A 20,196-nucleotide genomic window follows, 5' to 3' on the forward strand; every position below is an offset into this window, starting at 1 on the left:
TTACACATTATCAGACATTTTAAAAAGATGACTCCTGACTTCTGTTTCTGACATCTGTAGGTAGCAAGTTCCAGAGGGTTGGGGCAGAAACAGCAAAAGCTGGGGTGGGGGGGTCTAGTAGTGAAGGGCTGTGTAGGCGATAGCAGGATTTGTGAATTCGATGAGGGATGGGGGAGCCAGTGATGTTTTGGGGGAACGGAGGGGGGGGGGGGGGGGGGGGGCTGTGGTTGTAGAAGTGTGACTGAGTGAGACCACAGGTAGCACATACTGCAATTTATTGAGGAGTTTTGCAGGTCGACCATAAAGTACACCTTTCTCTGTCTGTATGTGGGCACACACCTGCACTTGTGTTCCATATGAATATCAGGCATTGGCTTACTCGGAGAGAAAAAAGCAACACAGGCAAAAACATGACACAGGTCAAAATACTCTTTATTGAACATTCAACTTTATTTTTTACATTTGGCACCTTCATAATTCTGTCACAAATGTAGCCTTAATGTCAACAGGAACTGCTGACACTGCCTGGCAAAATTCTGATTGAAGAATTGGACTAAAGAGGAAAACAAAGAGCTAGGAGCCTGGTTCATAATCTCAAGTCCTACATATATCTGAATGTATGTACAGTTAAACATTTTATACACATTCAACTCCTAATATCTTAATATTCAAGGCAATTAGACATTACACAATACAGCTGCCTTCTGCCAAAAAAATATTTGATCTAATAAGAAACCACATATAATACAGTGTAGATAATAAGTGCTTTTAAATTATAAAATGTAGCTTCATATAATTATTACTACAAGTATACTAACTGCAGTAAAAGTATAGCTCTATTTCATAAGCATACCTGTCAATAAGTTATATTTCTTTTCTTTCTGCAGTTAAGACCTCTTATATAATCTCATTTAATCTGTTAGATATTATTTTTACTCTTAGTAAGTTTAGCTGGTATCTCAATCTGTTTAGGTCATGGACCAAAATTGCATAATTAGCTGGGACCAAATACATTCAGATATTCAAATACAAGTACAAATGTTCCCATTTAAATCTTGTTTGGCTTTTGCAAACTAGTTACATCTTGTATTAGCTTAATTGCACTAAAAGGTGCTTAAAGATATAAACACATAACTTGGCTGTGGCCATGACGTGTGTCCAGGCAGAGGATAGTGCAAAGGGTAAAGGCACCACATCCAGAAGTGGCTGCAGGTATCCACTGATGCGAGTGAGTGTACTTCCGCCATGGTGGCTAAACTGCACTGATCCAAGGTCGATTTACGGAGCACATCCTCCTCCCCTTCATCTCAGGGGTCAGACGTTCTACTCGGGCATGTAATGTCTTTTTTGAACCGGTGTTTCATCCTTTGTTCTCCTGAATTCGGACCCTGGGTTCCTTCCTGGTCATTTGTCCATTTGAGCTGCCAGAAAGCCTGAGTGTCCATGGGGAACACAGGGCATCCCCCCCCCCTATTTCTCAGCCCTCTGTTCTCTTGGCCTCCGCTCTCATGGTTTTGCTCTCTGCTCCACGCGCGGAATTGGGAGGCTGCTGGCGTGTCGGAGGAAGCATGATGGAAAGCCTCTCTGCTTGGGAGGGAAACAATTATACTAATTATACTGAGAATACTATTACTACTACCACTACAACTCCTACTGCTGATTCTACTGAAACTATTACTAGCGCAACTTCTACAACTTCTAACTACTACCACTACTTTTAGTACTAGTATTAGAGCAGCTACTACTATTTTAATGAATTAACAGAAAACTTTTTTTTTCAAGTCTTGCTCTCTCTCTCTCACACATTCTCTCTCTCACACTCACACACACACAAACTAACACACACACAAACACACCTCTGTCACCTCAAGTTTGTGCTGTCTTACTGTCTGTGCTGGGTCGGTGTTGCAGTAGCTTCCAGACCACCATATCCAGTCGTTTTCTCTGAGCCTCAATGCGATCCAGAGCGGAGTGAAGGATCAGGGAGGAAGAGAAGCACACCTCACCCCTCTGCTTTCCAGACAAACCACAGGGGGGCTGGGGAGGGAACAGGGCAAAACACACACACACACACACACACACACACACACACACACACACACACACACACCAACAACAACAACAATTCATCAGCACCTATATACACAGCTGCCTGCCTCCAGTCAAAAAAACAATAATACTACCCAGTCAATGCGCACACACAAACACACACAAGTACAGACAGACACATATTTACCCACCATCTATGTGTTCCCACCCACCCACACAAACATATACAAACACACGCTCACACACACACACATCGGCATTTGGCACCAGTCTTTCAACAACAGCAAAGACAATACTACTAAGGTGCAGTCACACACTCACTCAAAGACAACTGCATGCACACACACACACACAGTATACACACACACACACACACACACACACACACACACACACACACACACACACGTGCTGACACACCCACAATCATGTCATACATGTCAACCAGGGGTGGCTTTTCCATTTCCATGTCCATAAGCAGATGAAGCAATGCTTCGTAAAAATTCACAAAAAGAAAAAACAACATGCATGGATTTACTGTGTGTGTCTGTTATTTTTAATGATTGATTAATTGCCTGTGTTTCAAACTGACAAAGTAAGCTGTACAAACAGTGGCCCCCACTGGCCAAATTTAAAATGACATGAAGCACCCGTTATTGGCATGAGGCACATAAATGGAGTCTCATCTTTTTATGTTATTGGTCAACTAACCTTTTGTCCTGGTTGTGAAGCACCGCCTTGCTGTTTGAATCAGTTGTGCGCATCCTTGCACGTAACGATTGACAGTAGGTCTGACAAATTACAGTGTTTGATCACTATCAGGACATTCTGTGGGTCCCTGTAAGCCTTTTATAGTTAAGCTATTTTGCACATTCAAACAACAAGAGAGACGATAAAGAGGTTTTCAGTAAACATTAACAGCTGGAGTGATAGGAGAGTCATCATTTTTTCTCTCGCGAAACTGTTGATGTGCTGCTTAGCATTAACAGTCTATTAGCTAGAGTTAGCTACATTTATATCAAATACGAACATTTGTAAAAAATGAATTGTCTTCGAATAGAGTAAATGGGTTTGTTCATGATTTTGTTAATTGAATAACGTCACTTGGTTACTTGGTTATTTTTAAGTCTCAATTTGTTTCCCCAAAATGTATCAGAAGTCACCATTTAAATGCTTATTTCTCAAAATGTTCTTGATGCCCCTGGACCCCCCTAGCTTTATCAGGCTCACAATTGTATGCTTCATAGTCTGTGTCAACCACCAGTCGCTACTGATGTCAGCTCATATGGATTGCCTGTTAATTATTCAGATTTACCCCCTTTTAACAAATGTTTACATGAAGCAGCAGATTTTGAAAAAACTTAGTTCAAAATTATTCGATTGGAGAACATTAAAATAACGCATGAACACACAAACAAACACTAACGTAGATAAAGAAGAACAACCGGTTGAGTGTTTCCTGTGAAGCATCGCACAATGTCCCGTGTGGCCCCCAACACTCCCCCACAACCCAGAACTGGTTACGACCCTGATGCTAAGGATGTTCTGTGGATCAGTGAGTTCCGGTGGGTTCTATAGGGGGCACCTGAAGGGGTTGACATGTAGAAACACACATGCACCCACCACCAGCACCCCTCCCCCCCCCCACACACACACACACACACATACACACAAACATATACGCAAGCACACAAACACACATACTTACACTCACTTACATATACAAGCACACACAAAACAAGCGTAAACAGACAGACAGTGCCAACACATACTTGCCAACCTGTTCATATTTGGAGTGTGCTCAGTGTGTAACCCCTCTCCCAGGTCCCTCTTTCCCCTGGATTTCTGCCATACTGGAACTATTGCTGAAAAAGGTGCTGGTGTTAGTGTCATTCACACAGGCTGGGTTCACCACTTCTAACTGTCCAGCCAGACGGCAGCCGACTCTGGCACGGATCCGGCCCGGCTCTCAGCCACACCTGCTCCAGAGTCAGCTGCCTGCTGGGCAGGACATGAAACACATTTTTGCAGCAATAGTCCAGACCTGATCAGCTGATAGAAATTAATCACGGTTCTGTCAGTGTGACTTTTGCTGTTCTGCAGGATTAGAAAAAAAGGAACTCTACAGTAGAGCTCTTATAGGAAAAACTTGAAGGGAAGCTGTTTTTTGGCAGTCAGCTCTGGGATAGTGTCACGCCCTGAGAACCCTGACCTGAGAATCCTTCTTGCTATGTCTGAGTGTAAGTTCTTAACCCTTAGGGACTCTAAGTGCTAATTTGCCTCTTAAGAATGCATGTCTTACAGCAGCTCACCGTGCCCTGTTCACACTGAACCATCCTCTCATCCTGAGAGCTGTCCTGCTGGTCGTCATGGTGACAGCTGTGCACGTCAGGGTCACGGTTGTGCGCACCGTGGGCTGTCGTGTCACTGGTGGTTCCTCCCTCTGCGTCTCCAAGCTGGATGGCAGCATTGCGGCGAACGCTGTGATACGCCCGGCGCAGTCGGCACACATCACGGCCCACCGCTGATTTCTTGCCGTAGTACTTCTGTTGAAAAACATGAAAATAACAACAAACAAAAAAAATCTTATATTTTAGAACAATAAAAAATGAAATTCTAAAATGTCTTAATCAATGCTTAGCTGAATGAAAATGAATGGCCTAATTTGGAGTTAATTGTAGATGTAAATAGCTATTATATAAAAAATAATCGAATCTAATATAAATTATGACTTTGTCCAGAGGCAAAAGCAGAAGCAGTGAGGTGAGCCCACCTCGGCGCTGAGGAACACTCTGAGCATGTCCTTGTCAAAATCCTCCAGACTCATATAATGGCCTGAGATGATCTGCCTCCGCACAGTGCTCAGGTCCAGAGGCTCCAAGTCAGTCTCTGTGCAGTGCAGCTTCCTGCCAGGGGGAGATCCAGAGGACAGTTACAGGGCTGACCTGGCGGGGAGGCCTAAAGGGACACTATGGCCTTTACTGTGCTGCAGGAACAATGGAGGACACTGTTCACAAGGCAATGCGTTTGACACAGAAGCAGCTCTAGAGGCTGCCTCATACCAGACAAATATTACATGAAATTAAGGTTAACATGAGGGGCTCACTCACACTCCAAAATGAACATGTAATCAAAGGAAGCATCAGAGGATATCTCACACACACACACACACACACACACACACACACACACACACACACACACACACACACACACACACACACACACACACAGACCTTAAGACATCAATACCAAAAGACACACACACATACACACACCTTTTTCTTGATCGCAGGTTAAGTAGCGGAGCAGCAAGGATATGGCCGGATGAGTCTTGACAAAAACAGAACAGGAGAGGAACATTACTAACAAACAGCAAGTAAACGTGATGGGCATGATTAACTCTGCGCATATTCAGCCTAAACAACATTAAGAGTGAATGAACAACAGAAACATGATCAGCTCTGTGTGGAGTTACTTCCCCACCTGAGCTAAACCGTCACAGGGGGACTGAGGGGGTGAGCCAGGAAGCAGCTGTCCAGGTAAAGAATCTGGCCCTGATTTGGCCTTGATCTTTCTTTTTTCTTTTTTTTTTACTTTACCAAGGTGTATTTATTATCCCTCTATTAGTCTGACTGACTGCCTGACTGACTGGGCTCCTGTCTGTCTATGTTGCACCACATGGCCCAAGGGGGACGTCATTTTGTCGCAAATGTATTCTCAGCATAATGACAATAAAGTTATATCTAATCGAATCTAATATGGCTCTGATTTGGTCTTGATCTGACCCTGACCCTTGATCGTCGCTTTGGATAAATGTGTCTGCTAAATTACTAAATGTAAAAACAAATACTAACAGCGACCTCATGCCTTCGTGTGTGTGTGTATGTGTCCTGTGTCGCCTCGATATATAACACGTGTGTGTTGCAGTGAATCGAAAGTCAGCCTTGTTTGTTTGAAATGTGATTGGGCCTTAAGATCCAAGTAGGCTGGGCCCTATCTAGAGGTAGCAGTTGTTTGGGGAGTGTGTAATGACGATTTAGAATCTCCAAACTCACAGTAAACAACACTGAAAGCTCACGTCGCAGTGGAGTGAAACACACACCTTTGTATCTGGTCATGATGTCACAGATCTCCTTACACATGTGTGTGAGGTTTCCCGTCTCGTTGACTTCAGGCTCTTGGAAATGCTTCTGGGAGCCTGCAGAACACACACACACAAGCACATCCTTATAATTTCACCCACATTACACCGTGTCCATTTATCAAAGAGACAGAGACAACAGAGAACCTAAAGAAGTATAAACAAAAAATTTAAACCAACTCTGGACCACTTCAACCTAACCCCACAATGTTCTCAGTAATACGATCACTCAAAAACTGCGCAGTAACATCCTCATGAATCAGGCGCTCTTCCCCCAGCGCTTTGGACGAGTCCACACAGACATGTCAAGCCCACACAAAGATCATCCACCCTGATCAGAGCATCCAGACTGTTTTCTTCCCTTAGTGAACCAAAGCCACAGACATGCAGCCATGGCTGCCCAGAACCACACGTGTCCTCTCGTGGCCTCGGCCGGGATGGAGCGTACGGACCCGTAGCCGGGCCTCCGCATGGCATCCAGCTCCGTGGCAACGGAGCATGACCGGGGGTGAGGTGGGGTGGGGGTGGTGGTGATGGCTGATGGACGCTTGGATGGAGGGTCGGACCTCGGCCACAGACTGTGGTAGGAAAATGGCTGGCGGTTCCTGGTGGTTCTGGATCTGGTTCTGGTTCTGAACGTGCACATTAAAGAGCTTGGCCGTGGCCAGAGCGGATGCCTGGGGCCTGACATCATTCAGAGCTGTGCTGCTCTGCTGATCCATTCTGACACTGGGAGTGGCTTCTATAAGAACACTACATGGCTGGAGCGTTTGGGTCGAGACAACAAGACCGGGGCACAGTTGTTTATTCCACTCTGACCGCAGCTTAAGAAATCCCTCGAAGTCACAGAGACACACACACACATACATTAAACGTGCACACACACATGCAGAGAGATGCGCAGGCTCAGTCACAGACAAATTAACATTAAGATAATATACAGACAGCCAGACAAACAAACACACTGCTGGACCTGTTTTGACACAGCTGCTGGCATCGTGACCATCCCTGATCCAGCTGTTTTTCTCTTCGTCCCACTCTCTTCTCCTCTCGAACTCCTCTTCTCTCCAAAGCTGCTCCTGCTTCTGCCTCACCGCCTCATAGTTCCTCACCAGGAAGATGCCTCGTGTAAGCACAATCTCCCTGCAACACACCAGGAACACACACACACATCTCATCTCATAACCTCCTACCACTTGTGGGTTTGTGGATGCATATTGGTGTGTGTGTGTGTGTGTGTGTTTGTGCGTGTTCAGTAAGAGTGTGTGTTCAGTATGTGTGTGTGTGTGTATGTCATCATGTATGTATGTATACGGGTTTGTGTGTGTATGGGTCCATGTGGTTTCCGAGTGTTTCAGAGCTCTATAGTAAGTGTGTGAGTCCCTACCTGTCCCTGCTGGACAAGGCCTTCATTTTCAGACAGGGAGAACACCTGGAACTGCCAGCTGATGACTCCTACAGCACACGGAACAGAGAGATGCAGAACTGCATGGTGCATATGATCATATCTAGGTGCTCTGAAATGACTCTTTATGGCGTAACACTGTCTCATGGTAAATTAGAGAGATTTTTTAAATGCATTTTACTGCCCCTGGAGTTCAGAGCAGGTACTGCATTCTCAACTGAGCACAAAACTGAGACAAACTGAGAGTAAAGAGGTTCAACCGTCTCACAAAGACAGATCAACAAACTGAAAGATGCATCATATGTTGTTTTGATGTCTATTTTGAAACAGAAATCTATTTTAGGAAGGTTCTTCTAAAATTGATGTGTGTGTGTGTGTGTAAGAGAGAGAAAGTGTCATTTTTTCTGTGATTTCCTCTTGGTTTTCTGTTGGTGTGTGTGTGTGTGTGTGTTTCTTTCTGTGGGTTTCTCACCAGTTTTCTACTAGTGTGTGTGTGTGTGTGTGTGTGTGTGTGTGTGTGTGTGTTTGTTTGTGTGTGTGTGTGTGTGTGTGTGTGTGTGTGTGTGTGTGTGTTTGTTTGTGTGTGTGTGTGTGTGTGTGTCTTTCTTTGGGTTTCTCACCTGTTTTTTGCTTGTGTGTGTGTCTGTGTCTGCTGGTCTCTGCAGGACTGTGTTTCCTCCCTCGTCTCTCTGCTGCTGGTTACTAGGCACCACAGGCTGCACCAGGTCATCTCTTGGACTCTCACCCTCGTCCATGCTGTACTTACACACCTGCCAGGGAGAAGACACACAGAATGAAACATGGTGGTGTGAGTGTGTGTATGCATGACTATGTGTGTGTGCATTGATTCCTAGTTTCTTTTGTTGAAATAATGTAGGCCGATGTCTGTTTATATCAGTAAATATTTGCTTATTGGAATGGATGCATTTGTGTGTGTGTATGCGTGTGTGCATGTGTGTGCGTGTGTCCCAGGGTATTTCTGCTTATAAAAGAGTGTGTGTTTGAGTGTGGTTTAAATGAAAATGTGTATTTGAGTTAAACAGCTAACGTGAGTGTCCATGTGTGTGTGTGAGTGAGAGAGAGAGAGAGAGAGAGAGAGAGAGAGAGAGAGAGAGAGAGAGGAGAGAGAGAGAGAGAGAGAGAGAGAGAGGGAGCATGTATATATGTGTGTCACATTTGTATGCCACTCACCTGGCCCTCTGCCTGGTGTGTGCTGTAGTTGAGTGTGAGTTCCACTCCACTGCTGATGTGTCTCAGGGCAAACACACCAAGTCGATAGATGCCATTCACTGACCTGAGCAAGGACACAGCAAGATGCCTATCATCATGTCACTGTCATTAAAAACAGTTAAAATTTGACTGCCATCACGGGCTTGTCACTATCATCACAGAACCGTTATCATGTGACTGTCATCACAGCTTTGTCACTATCATTTACAGATCTATTATCATGTGACTGTTATTACAGAACTGTTGTTTTGTCACTGTCATCTCAGATCTGTTATTATTACATTGTCATATTTATTCCGTTAAAATAAAATAGTAACAAATTATAGTACCATGTTACAATAATGGACATCACAGGCAGATTACTGATTATCCTACTGACTAATAACTTATATAACTTATGGCTATAACAATCAGTTAAAAGTAGTCTTCAATCTGATCTCAACTCTAAAGTTTTTAATAATGTTTGTCTAAGGTTGTCAATCTTACCACCTGCAGCAGTTTGCTGTTGTTAAACTCACCACTTCTGCACCTCACAGTTGGGTTTACCGCTGTGCTGGATGAAGCGAGCCTCATTGCCCATTCGATGGCTGTCAATGACCATGCCTCCACTAAGAGTCAGACTGTACTGAGGGTTGGGGCCATAGTGACGAGCAGTCATTCGCCTCCTGGGTATGGCAGACACGCACACACACCCACACACACACACACACACACACACACACACACTTTCGTTAGTTAGTATTGGAAGTGCGCTAATAAACGTGTGCTAAAGGCTCCTATACTCTCAAAGCCCACATCACTAGGGACCTCCACCTTTCAGCACGTCACGTCACGTGATGATTCCCACCCCTCCATTTGTCCTCTCCTCTCTCTGCTCTCCTTTTCTCTCCCCTACTCCTCCAACCATGTCCCCTGTCCTTCTTTTCCAGAACGACCTTCTCTCACTTCCAGTACCCTACTTCTGCACTTCCTCCCTAAATATCCCCTCCTTCCTTCCCAGCTCTTTCTTCCTCCCACTTGTCACAGTTGGTCAGTCTGGACTTCTCGTAAGGGAATACTGTAATATGGTACAATACAAATTTTTCACCCTCTCTCCGTCACGCTCTCCTGCGCTTTCTCTGTTTCTCTTACTCTTTCTCTCTTTCTGTTTCTCTCTTCCCCTTATCTCTCTCATTATCGTACTCTTTCTCTCTGTCTCTCTTTCACTGTCTCTCTTTCTCCCTTTACTCTGTGTCTCTCTCTTACCTGAACTCCTGCTGGCTGACCACCTCTCCCAGGTACTCGCTGATGAGCTGGCCTGGCCTGAGGGGCAGGGGGGTGCGGAGCGCCCACCCTGTGCCCCGGCCCCTGCAGCGCTCCAGCCCCCGTACGCCCTGCCGCCTCTGGAGGGCCTGGTTACCGCACTGCTCACCACAGGGGCACAGGCTTGGCACACACTCCACACACAACCGCCTGAAAGCCAAAGCAGCAACCACTCAGCAAAGGCAGTCAGACAAAAACATGTAGCAGGTCAATAGCACACGTGGTTATCAGTCGTGGATAATGATTACAGTAGGGTCATAGCAAACTGAGTTGATTGGTGTTTTTTATTCCAAACAATGCTGAACTTTATCAAATCAAGCTCTTCTAACTACTCGCTGTATAACTGTTTGTGTGTGTGTTTATTTGTTTGTGTTAGAGTAGGACCACAATTCCGCCTCGTATTACTATTATTATCAGTTACACGTACAGTGTGTGTGTTTTCTCTACCTGTTGAGGCAGTCACCATCCACACACCCTTTTCCACCGCTGATTTCCAGAGGCTTACAGGCACACTGAGTGGCCGTCTGTTCGGAGATGGGCTTGACATCAACAAACACATCTCATAAAGACAGATAGAGAGGGAGAGGAAGAGTCAGAGTGAGAGAGGGAGGGGTGACCATGACATGCTGAGAATGTAATTTGATAACATTCCCTCTTCATACGTGTTTATGTGTGTATAACATAGCACACAGACACACACACACAGAGACAAGACACAAGCACAAGCACATATGTGCCTAACCACACATACACGCAGACACATACACGCACACGCACACACACACACACACATACACACACACACACACACACACACACACACACACACACACACAGTCACATACACACACACACACACACACACACACACACACACACACACAGACACATACACACACGCAATAGTGAAAGCTGAGTTAAGGGACTCACTGGAGGTGATTTTCCTGTATCCTGGGGGATCAGGTTTCCTGTGAAGCTGAGGCAGACACACACACACGAACACACACACACACACACGTGCGCACACACACACACACACACACACACACACACACACACACACACACATACACACACACACACACACACACACACACACACAGGCAGGTTCAAAGGCACGCTGACACTTCATGTACTGGGGTAAAACCAGCCCAGGTACAGAGTCAGGAAATCATCTCAAGATGTTTCTGTTTCAGCTGCTTAGCTAGCCCAATATTTATTTGTGAAACACTGATGACTATTAAATTACATAAAAGTAAATGATCAAACATCAGATCGCCAAACATCAGCTCTGGCATGTCCGGGCTGAAACTGCCAAACCTTCTTTCATATCTGGGTGGTTTTTACAATTTGCATAAGAGCTTTTTGATGAAATGTTCTATTTTTAACTCACAGCTCCACAAATGCCTCTCTTGTTTGACTTGCACCCCCCCTTTCCCCAAGTCCCCCACACACTCAGACACACACATCACCCAGCACCCTTTCCATAACCACAGGACCCTAAGTCAAGACCCCCATTCCCCTACAATAACAACAACACCCACTCCGGTAACCATGACGATAACAAGTACCTGATTGTGTTTCCAGAGCCACTGGATGTCGTAGGGGAGCTGGAAGTCAATGCGCTTGAGCCTCAGGTACTTTCCTACGCACACACAAGCACACAAACACACACACACACACACACACACACACACACACAAACCCACAGAGACACAGACAGGGTTAGAGGCAGGGGGAGAGAGGCGGACTGAAAACAACAACCAGTGAGGAAGATGAAGCAACAGAGACAGAATGGCAGAGAAAGAGATGCGAGAGAGAGAGAGATGGAGAGAGAGAGAGAGAGAAGGGGGGTGGAGAAGTTGCAAATCAGACTTACTGTCTTAAATTCTATAATTATATGTCGTTTAAGCCTTTATGTTTCCTAGATTCAAATGAAGGTTGAGTAGAAGAATCTCAGGGCTGCTATTTATGACACCGCTCCTGATGTGTGTGTGACTCGGTTCCTGTGTGTGTCTATGGCCCTCTGTGTTCTCAGAGATAAAGAGAATGGAATGTTTTTGGGACTGTGTGTGTATTTCAGCGCTTTCTCTGCATCATTAGACATCTGACCTAAATTGCAAGGATAATAACACTTATTAGGGTAGCCTGCTGATTCTTCTGACTCAGTGTGGTCCATGTAAGATGAGCCCATTAATAACCTCTCCTGTCATTCTGGTGGGATACTGTAACCAGGCAAGCGATCAGTCTGAGCTTGAGACGCAAGATGGAGAGGTTTTCCTGTGAGCTTGCCTGTCTCCTGTTATGCACAGTGGATTTGTGATAAACTTGTTTCCTGATTGAACACCATCTCCCTGACTGAAGTCTCTGGTACAAAACGTACCATCATACCTTGTGTCTTTAAGAGGTGATTCCCCAGTTATTTACTGATACTGATACCAGTCTTGCTATGACTCTCTGACAAACACGCTGCCTGAGGTACTTTGTACTGAGTACACACACACAGGCATTAGGAGAAATTGGTGTGGACGGCAGTGAAAGCTATACTTGGGCACTCTCGCTAAACACAAACTTTCCAATTTCCTGCTTTCCAGTTGTTTTCTACTCTGTTCCATCTCTACCTCTCCCTTTCTCCAAATTATATTCTTTTACCACAGCCCGTCTTACTCTGCCAACTCGCTGTCAAGTTGCTCATGCCTTAACTCTCTTTTTCACACACACACACACACACACACAGACACACAGACACACAGACACAGACACAGACACAGACACACACACACACACACACACACACACACACACACACACACACACAGACAGACAAACAAAAAACAAACACACTCTCTCAGATAAAAATCCTCTTATCCCCTTTTACACAGATGCCAACACACAAACACATACATACACGCACTCTTACACAAACAGACACACACTCTCGCCCCTTCTCTATCTCACACACAAACACACACACTAATTCACACACAAACAGACACACACACACTCAGACACACACACACACACACACACACCCCCTCCACGTCCCTTCGATGAACCTTGCTTGACTCTGAGATCCGTCTCTAAGTCACTGGAGTTGTCTGAGTCATCCCTGTAGCTCTCTTTTATCTAAATCCCTTCTGCTCAAGCAAATTAAACTCCTCAGATGGAAAACAGATTCTTCACGGCCGCCGCCGCCGCCTCAACCCCTGGCTCCCACAAAACATGTCACTGCACCACAAAACAGGCAGTATTCACAGCATCAAATATCATGTAAAGCCGCCCACAGCACACTAAACACACATGATCTCTCTCTCTCTCTCTGTCTCTCTGTCTCTCACACACACGCACGCACACACACACACGGCGACGTTACATTACTTTCATGACCACAAATATAAATTGGCCAGCGATTTAATTTGCTTTTTTGTTCATAAATGAATGTAGAATGGTCGGAGCAAAGCCTCATGGCAAATGGGATGACAGACATGTCCTGTTGAACTGTTCCAAACTCTTTAATATCAATAGAAAATAGAATTCATTTTCGCATAACCTATAGTCTGCTCTGACCACTGATTTTATTAACCACCATAATGTCTTACTGTGCAGATTAAATGTAGGCTATGTGGTTAGGCTAAACGTTGCTAATTGGAGCTTGAATGTCTTGTGTAATGTGTTTATGCGTGTGCTGTGCTCCTGTCTTTTCTTCTAAGTTTTTTCACGTTTTTTCAGCTGTCTGTAACACCGTTAGAGCGCCACCAACAGGCGTGGGGGATGTACTACAGCCGGTTCATACCAATCGGCTGGGGTTTGTCCTTACGCAAATTTCTCGTTTACCATGCTCCGTCCTTACGAAATTAAAAGATTCGATTTGTGTGAAATCTAGGCTCCGTCTAAACTAGGCCTAAGTATCAGGTAGCAATAACACTTACAAATGGAGTCAGTGGCAAAACAGTGTTAGTGAAATGGCTTTACTTTAGCTACCTTGAAACAGAGCTTGGTTTAACATTCAGAGCAAGGATGAACTTGGCTTAACTTTCAGAGCTTGGTTGAACTTGGTCAGCAAGCAGTCAACTTTTAAAAACAAATCTGGCCCTGATCTAGTCTGGAAGACTACTCACTGGCAGGCCTGCCCAAACCATTTGCTCTGCATTGAAAAGAAGTGAGGGACTCACCCACGTTAATGGGGGCAGGCATCAGGCCATGCTCGTGCTCGCCGGGGATGTACTCCAGAGTGTCCCTGCCCAGTTGCCGTAGCTGTGACTCCGGGCTATACAGCAGGAGAAGGACGAGGAGGAGTTTGAACTTACTTACACAGGGATGAAGAACATCAGTGTCGATACCTCTATCACTCTTCACTACATAAAATCACTGTGTCAGCATCCACATGTGTCTGCAAAGAGATCTATAAGTATCAACTAGTTCTCACCAGAATACCTAAGGAAGACATTTAAGACTTTGTTAGGTATTTTACGTCCTGCAGTCTATGTCTGAGCAATTTTCATATATGAGCGATCTTTAATTACTGTAATTCAATTATGTGACAGAAACTGGCAAGGCAGAACACACTATTATAAATTCAGCTGCAGGGGTGACTCTGATGAACTGCTATAAAGTATGTATGAAATCATAATACTGGGCTTTAGTGGTTACACTAATCATATATAAGGGGTGACTGATGAACTGCTGTGAAGTATGTATGAAATTATCATACTGGGATTTAGAGGTTACACTAATCATATATAATGGTCATTTGCTATACTAGTGATGGATAACTGGAGTAATTCAAGATGCACGATTACATGATGTGTCCCAAAGATACATTTGTTTGGGAAATAAAGACCAATATAAAATACACAAACATTTCAAGTGATCTCCAGTCTGTTTACTGATTTGGCAAGTACATGTTTACCTAAACAGCTCCGGAATGATCAGGCATACAGCCATTCTAGAGTCAGACGCTTCAGCAAATAGAATTAGAAGAGCGTAAAATGGGCATACGCCATTATTCATTAATCATGTCTAGCTCTATGGGTCTCCTCTAGCCCTATGGGTCTTCTCTTGTTCTATGGGTCTCCTGTAGTTCTGTGGGTCTCCTCTAGTCCTATTGGTCTTCTCTATTTCTGTGGGTCTCCCCTAATTCTGTGGGTCTCCCCTAATTCCTGTGACTCCTGTAACTCCTAATGTGAATTAGAATGAAATGGTAAATTTGAGGTTTGCTAGTGCTTGCTTTTCTGAAGGAGTTTAACCTAAGATCACCAAATGTTCTGCACAAATATTAGACTCTGTTTATATTTTATTGTTGTTCATTTTGTTATATTTATCTAAACATTATAGTACCGTGTTCCAAACCATTTTTTGTGTTCCCACCTGTGACTGGTGTCAGTGTGAGTGCTAATGGAGACCATCCTGTGGTTGTCAGTGTGAGTGCTAATGTGTGACCATCTGGGACACCAATTTCATTGACAGGCAGTGAGCAACAAGCGAAGTCCACTGAGCATGAACGAAAGCTAATGTAATTATTTTGCAAAATCATTTTGCTAATTTAATACCATGAGCAAGATCCTAAGCACAAACATGGGTGGGTCAGTAGAGTGCTCGCACACTCCACACGATAGTTTTAGTAAATGCGTGACGGACTTTGCTTGCTGCCCGTCAGTGAGATTAGGCACCCCGGTGATTGTCTGTGTCAGGTGTGCTAATGCGTGACTCATCACTTACTCTTCAGTCTTGTATACATCGGAGTATAGACCCGCCCTCTCAAACTTCTTCATTGGGGGCTGTGGCATTCTACTCTCCCATTGGCTGTCAGACTGTGTGGGTGGGACTTGGTTAGATGGGACTGAACCAATGGAAGTTTGACTTTTTAGCTTTCCACCCTCTAAACTGGAAGACAGAGGAGAAACATACACTATATAATAGGATAGAGGTAATTTTCTTCATGTGAATACGAACAGTGAGAGTGAGATATATAACAGTACACAGATGTCTAAGTAGTGTGAGCGGCGGCACATCAATTAGTGGTAAACATTTGTCAGTCGCACTGTGGCTTTATTGAACATGTCGTGCACTGAAATGAATCTCAGACAGCAGCTTGATGTAAAGAGGCATCTAGCCCCGGGCCCCATTTCCCAATAACGATCAGACTTAACGAGCAGTAACAAGTTTTCTCTACGCCTGATTTTACGAATGTCCAACCTGGGCCCTATTTTTAGATCTTTCCGAAATTTTTACTAGGGACAAAAACAACTAAAATCGGTCTAGAATTGGGTTAGAATGCTAAAACCGGCAACCACAAAACGGCTATACAATGGAATCCTATGGCGCAAGCATGCATAATTGACTAAATAAAACACTTGTTTTAGCTACTAACAGGCTTGTTAATGTTATTATAAGGGTCTGAAAATACGGTATAAGACTCTGACAATCTCTACAAAGTTAAACAATTATTCCATATTTTTTTTTTCTCTTTCTATCTGATTGAACTTTCCCCAATCTCTTCCACTTTCGCACCAACCTGTGAGCTAGGCCTAGGCCCTAGTGAATGCAAGCTATATATCCCACCCCCTTTCCAAAACAAAGAGGAAAAAAGATACGCTTAGACAAATGGAATCAGTAACAACGAACGCAATTGTCTCATTTAATAATTTTGCCAATTCGCTGTTCAGAAACTCTTAGCTGCCTACATACATTTTCAAGTACTTATGTTAACTTAGGTTAACTTACAATGCTTTCCGGAAATGTTCTGAAAATGTAAGATGATTTGTAAGACGGATTCTACAAACTACTCAGGCTTATGATGCTGTTGGGAAACAGGGCCCTGATCCAGCCCGGTTAGGGCTGTTTCAGGGCTGATCCAGGGTCAGCTGTTGTTTGGTCTATAATATCTAACCTCCTGCTGGAGAGATGCTCCGTCTGAGGAAACTCGGTCCTCTTCGCTCCTCCTCTCATTCGTCTGTCCTCTTCATGCCTCTTTTGCTCCTCTCTGTCCTCTGCTTCTCCCCTCTCATAGCACCTCCTCTTCTTCCTTCGTTTGAACGGGCCCTTGCCAGCCTCCTCCACCACACCTCCTCCTCTTACTGCATCTTTTGGGTGGGGGTCCTGTGTGGTGGCGGGAGGAGGGGAGGGGGAGGGAAGTGGGTATTTCCTAGGTCGTCCGGGACCTCTCTTCTTCACTACGTTGTTGCCCGTCACGGCCTGCCTCTGCATCTTCTTGGCGCGCAGAATCTTGTTGAGGTGATTCAGGCTGGACTTACTGGACCTGGTGCTGCACTCAGAACCGGCCCAGGGTCTAGACCCATATGAGGAAGAAGGCTGGGCGAACTCAGCCAAGGCTCCTGGGAAGCCCGCGTTTCGGCCCATCTGGCTGCAACTGGACAGTCTTCTACCTTTGAGACTTCCAGCGGCAGGGGGTGCAGGCAGCAAGGACTGCCCAGGGAGGGATGAGTATCCGTGGGCATGACTGTAGAGGAGAGAGAGGCTCCGGTGCTGGACACGGTGCTGGAAGTGAACCCCATTCTCTGGAACTTCAGCTGAGTCAGAGTCTGGGCTTGCTTTCCTCCCTGATACAGACAGAAAGAAAGAGAGAAAGAAAGAAAGAAAGAAAGAAAGAAAGAAAGACAGAGGGAAAAAGCACAGAGAGTCGTCCAGTGGTTACTCAAAAGTATTCTTCTTCATGTACAACATTCTATGTGTTCTACTGTCCAAGACCATTCCGCATTAGTTTGCTCTCTAGTCTGCGGTCTGCTATAATTAATTACACACCAGCTGCCAACAGCTCATCACCATGTTATCACACTATCAGGACTGCAGTCGTCTCCACTGGTGCAAACAGTAACTCAGTTTTTAACAATACATTCAATCCATGAGAGTATCAGGCTTGGTGGAAGTCAATGCCATTGCATGCGATTCCCAGCACTGCTCTCATAAAACAGAGTGACCTACTGCACAAGAATGATAAAATACCACATTTTTAGAGCGCACAGGAGAAGTCAGTGGGGAGCCCAGAGCAAAGCCTGATGGGTATTACATTTATACAAACTCAGAAGTGCTTGGGAAAGGTAGAGTCATCAATCTCACTGACTTCATCCCAGGAGAAGAGAGAGAGAAAATGGACAGATTGACAGAGAAAGAAGAGAAAGAAAGAGAAGGGAGGGAGGAGAAAGGAAGAAAAAGGTCAGGAGATGAAAAGGAGGAAGGCATGCTGTTGGGGAAAACGACAGTAAAAAGAAGGAGAGAAAAAGAAAAAGTACACTCGTTGGTGACCGAGAGACACAGAGATGGGTTAATGAAAAAAGCAGCCAGATGTCTTTGCCAACCTCTTTTTCAGCATAAATAATCAGAAACAGCATGGATAACCCACTGAATAGTATCTTCAGTACCGTCAGTGCAGACGTATTCAACACTGCACACTTAAGCTTCTCGCATAAATGGCAGTTCACTTATGCGCCTCCAACACACACGAGTTACACCAATTTCCTGTGTAAAACCCATATCCTTTTTATCAACCTCAATGGGCAACAGGAAACCATGTTACATAATCAATATGCCTGTCTTATGTGTGTGTGCGTGTTGTGCTTTGTGACAGGGACAGGAGGTGTGTGTGTGTGTGATGATAAGGTAACGGGTGTGTGTGTGTGTGTGTGGAGAGAGGGGGAGGGGGACTTCAGGCACATATGATTTCAGTTAGCTTATGTGTCTGTGCCAAAAATATTCTGTCCCTCTCAAAAGCAACATTCTCTCTGTCCTTCTCTCTCCCACTGTCTTGACTCCCCTTCTCTTTCTCTCTTTCTCTCTTTTTCTCCTGCTTTCTGCTTTTCCTTTTTCTCGTCATCTCTCCCCTCTGGCCCTCTCCTGCCTCTCCTCTCTTCTCTCCATTTTCCTCTTCTTCCCCAGATTAAATTTCAATTGTACATTTCCATCCACAAATTTCTCTCGTCCTCTCTTTCCTCTCACTCCCTCTTTTTCTCTCGCTCTTTCTTCTCTCTCCACCACATTTCCTTCTCTCCGAAGACTGCCCACTCTTCTTGCGTTCGTCCTATCCAACTCAAACACACTGATGTGTCTTGGCTCGGCACACACACAGGCACACCATGCCAGGCTTTTAAAAAGGCATATTTTGGCTGGCTTGCGACAGTAAGTATATTATTCATAATCCTGTATTTTATAGGTCTTGTGGTGCGTTTACCGTGGGGAGTCCATGTCTGTGCCAGGTCACAGCTAAAGGCTGCGAGTGTAAAGGCAGGTCATTGTGTGAAACACGCCTGACAGACACTCACACTGACACGGATACTATCCCGAAACACACTAATATGGCTGCCTCAAATCATATCCTAAGTGACTGAAGTGGTGCTGTGTATTTTCATGTGTGTGTGTGTGTGTGTGTGTGTGTGTGTGTGTATGAGTGTTAAAATCATTCCTATGATCGCATGAAGATTAACTTGCAGGCCTTTAGCAGAGTGTCAAACAGCGTCCCACTTACATAACTCCTTAACCCAAGCCAAATACATGATAGGAATGTGAAGCTAGCTTTAAGTCATCCGCCGCGCAGATCCAGACTGGACCCAAGCCTGAATTAACTGCTATCCAGTATATTTTCCTCTCTTTGTCTCTGAGATGCACTTTCAAACACTGGGTCAGATTCAGAGCACATGTACCTGGTTAGTGGAAGTGGCTTGGCCATCACCCAAAACTTCAACTAACAAAATTACTGCCATCAACCGAGTGATTAAGGTATATTCTGAGATTGGTGAAAGCACTCACTCTCTTAAAACACACCCTTCTGTGCAGCAGTGCACCGTGAAGTTCCAAACAGCAAATCTTCTACACACACACACACACACACCTCCTGTCTGTGACCAAAAAGTGAACCCAGTAATCCTCTCTTCACACTGAAGATTACAGCCACTTTATGCTCCCTTTACTATAGCACACACACACACACACACACACACACCACACACACACTCACACACACACACACACACACACACACACACACACACACACACACACACACCCCACACACACACACACACACACACACACACACACAAACACTACTACTCAA

General features: G+C 44.8%; 1 protein-coding gene across 11 annotated transcripts in view; it reads right to left on the reverse strand.

Annotated features, from left to right (window-relative positions):
* Nucleotides 1-414: 414 nt before the first annotated feature.
* Nucleotides 415-20,196, reverse strand: part of LOC308380479 (histone-lysine N-methyltransferase ASH1L-like) — a 30,401-nt gene continuing 10,619 nt past the window's right edge. For 3 of the 11 annotated variants that reach the window (XM_080857843.1, XM_080857842.1, XM_080857837.1), the window contains exons 4-21: nt 17,020-17,689; nt 15,849-16,013; nt 14,303-14,397; nt 11,702-11,775; nt 11,061-11,106; nt 10,578-10,689; nt 10,074-10,280; nt 9,347-9,493; nt 8,790-8,892; nt 8,219-8,368; nt 7,581-7,648; nt 7,167-7,336; nt 6,155-6,250; nt 5,328-5,382; nt 4,823-4,955; nt 4,362-4,595; nt 1,887-2,037; nt 415-1,587 (exon numbers count right to left, since the gene is read on the reverse strand). In XM_080857843.1, the coding sequence (XP_080713969.1) occupies nt 1,478-1,587; nt 1,887-2,037; nt 4,362-4,595; nt 4,823-4,955; nt 5,328-5,382; nt 6,155-6,250; nt 7,167-7,336; nt 7,581-7,648; nt 8,219-8,368; nt 8,790-8,892; nt 9,347-9,493; nt 10,074-10,280; nt 10,578-10,689; nt 11,061-11,106; nt 11,702-11,775; nt 14,303-14,397; nt 15,849-16,013; nt 17,020-17,689 (2,786 nt within the window). In that variant the 3' untranslated portion in view covers nt 415-1,477. Of the gene's footprint in view, nt 1,588-1,865; nt 2,038-3,821; nt 3,915-4,361; nt 4,596-4,822; nt 5,036-5,327; nt 5,383-6,154; nt 6,251-7,166; nt 7,337-7,580; nt 7,649-8,218; nt 8,369-8,789; nt 8,893-9,346; nt 9,494-10,073; nt 10,281-10,577; nt 10,690-11,060; nt 11,107-11,701; nt 11,776-14,302; nt 14,398-15,848; nt 16,014-17,019; nt 17,690-20,196 lie in introns of those variants that run through there. The other 8 variants (XM_080857839.1, XM_080857840.1, XM_080857841.1 and 5 more) reach the window with 8 other exon arrangements.

The sequence above is a fragment of the Sprattus sprattus genome (assembly GCF_963457725.1).
Source record: "Sprattus sprattus genome assembly, chromosome: 19".
NCBI lineage: Eukaryota > Metazoa > Chordata > Actinopteri > Clupeiformes > Clupeidae > Sprattus > Sprattus sprattus.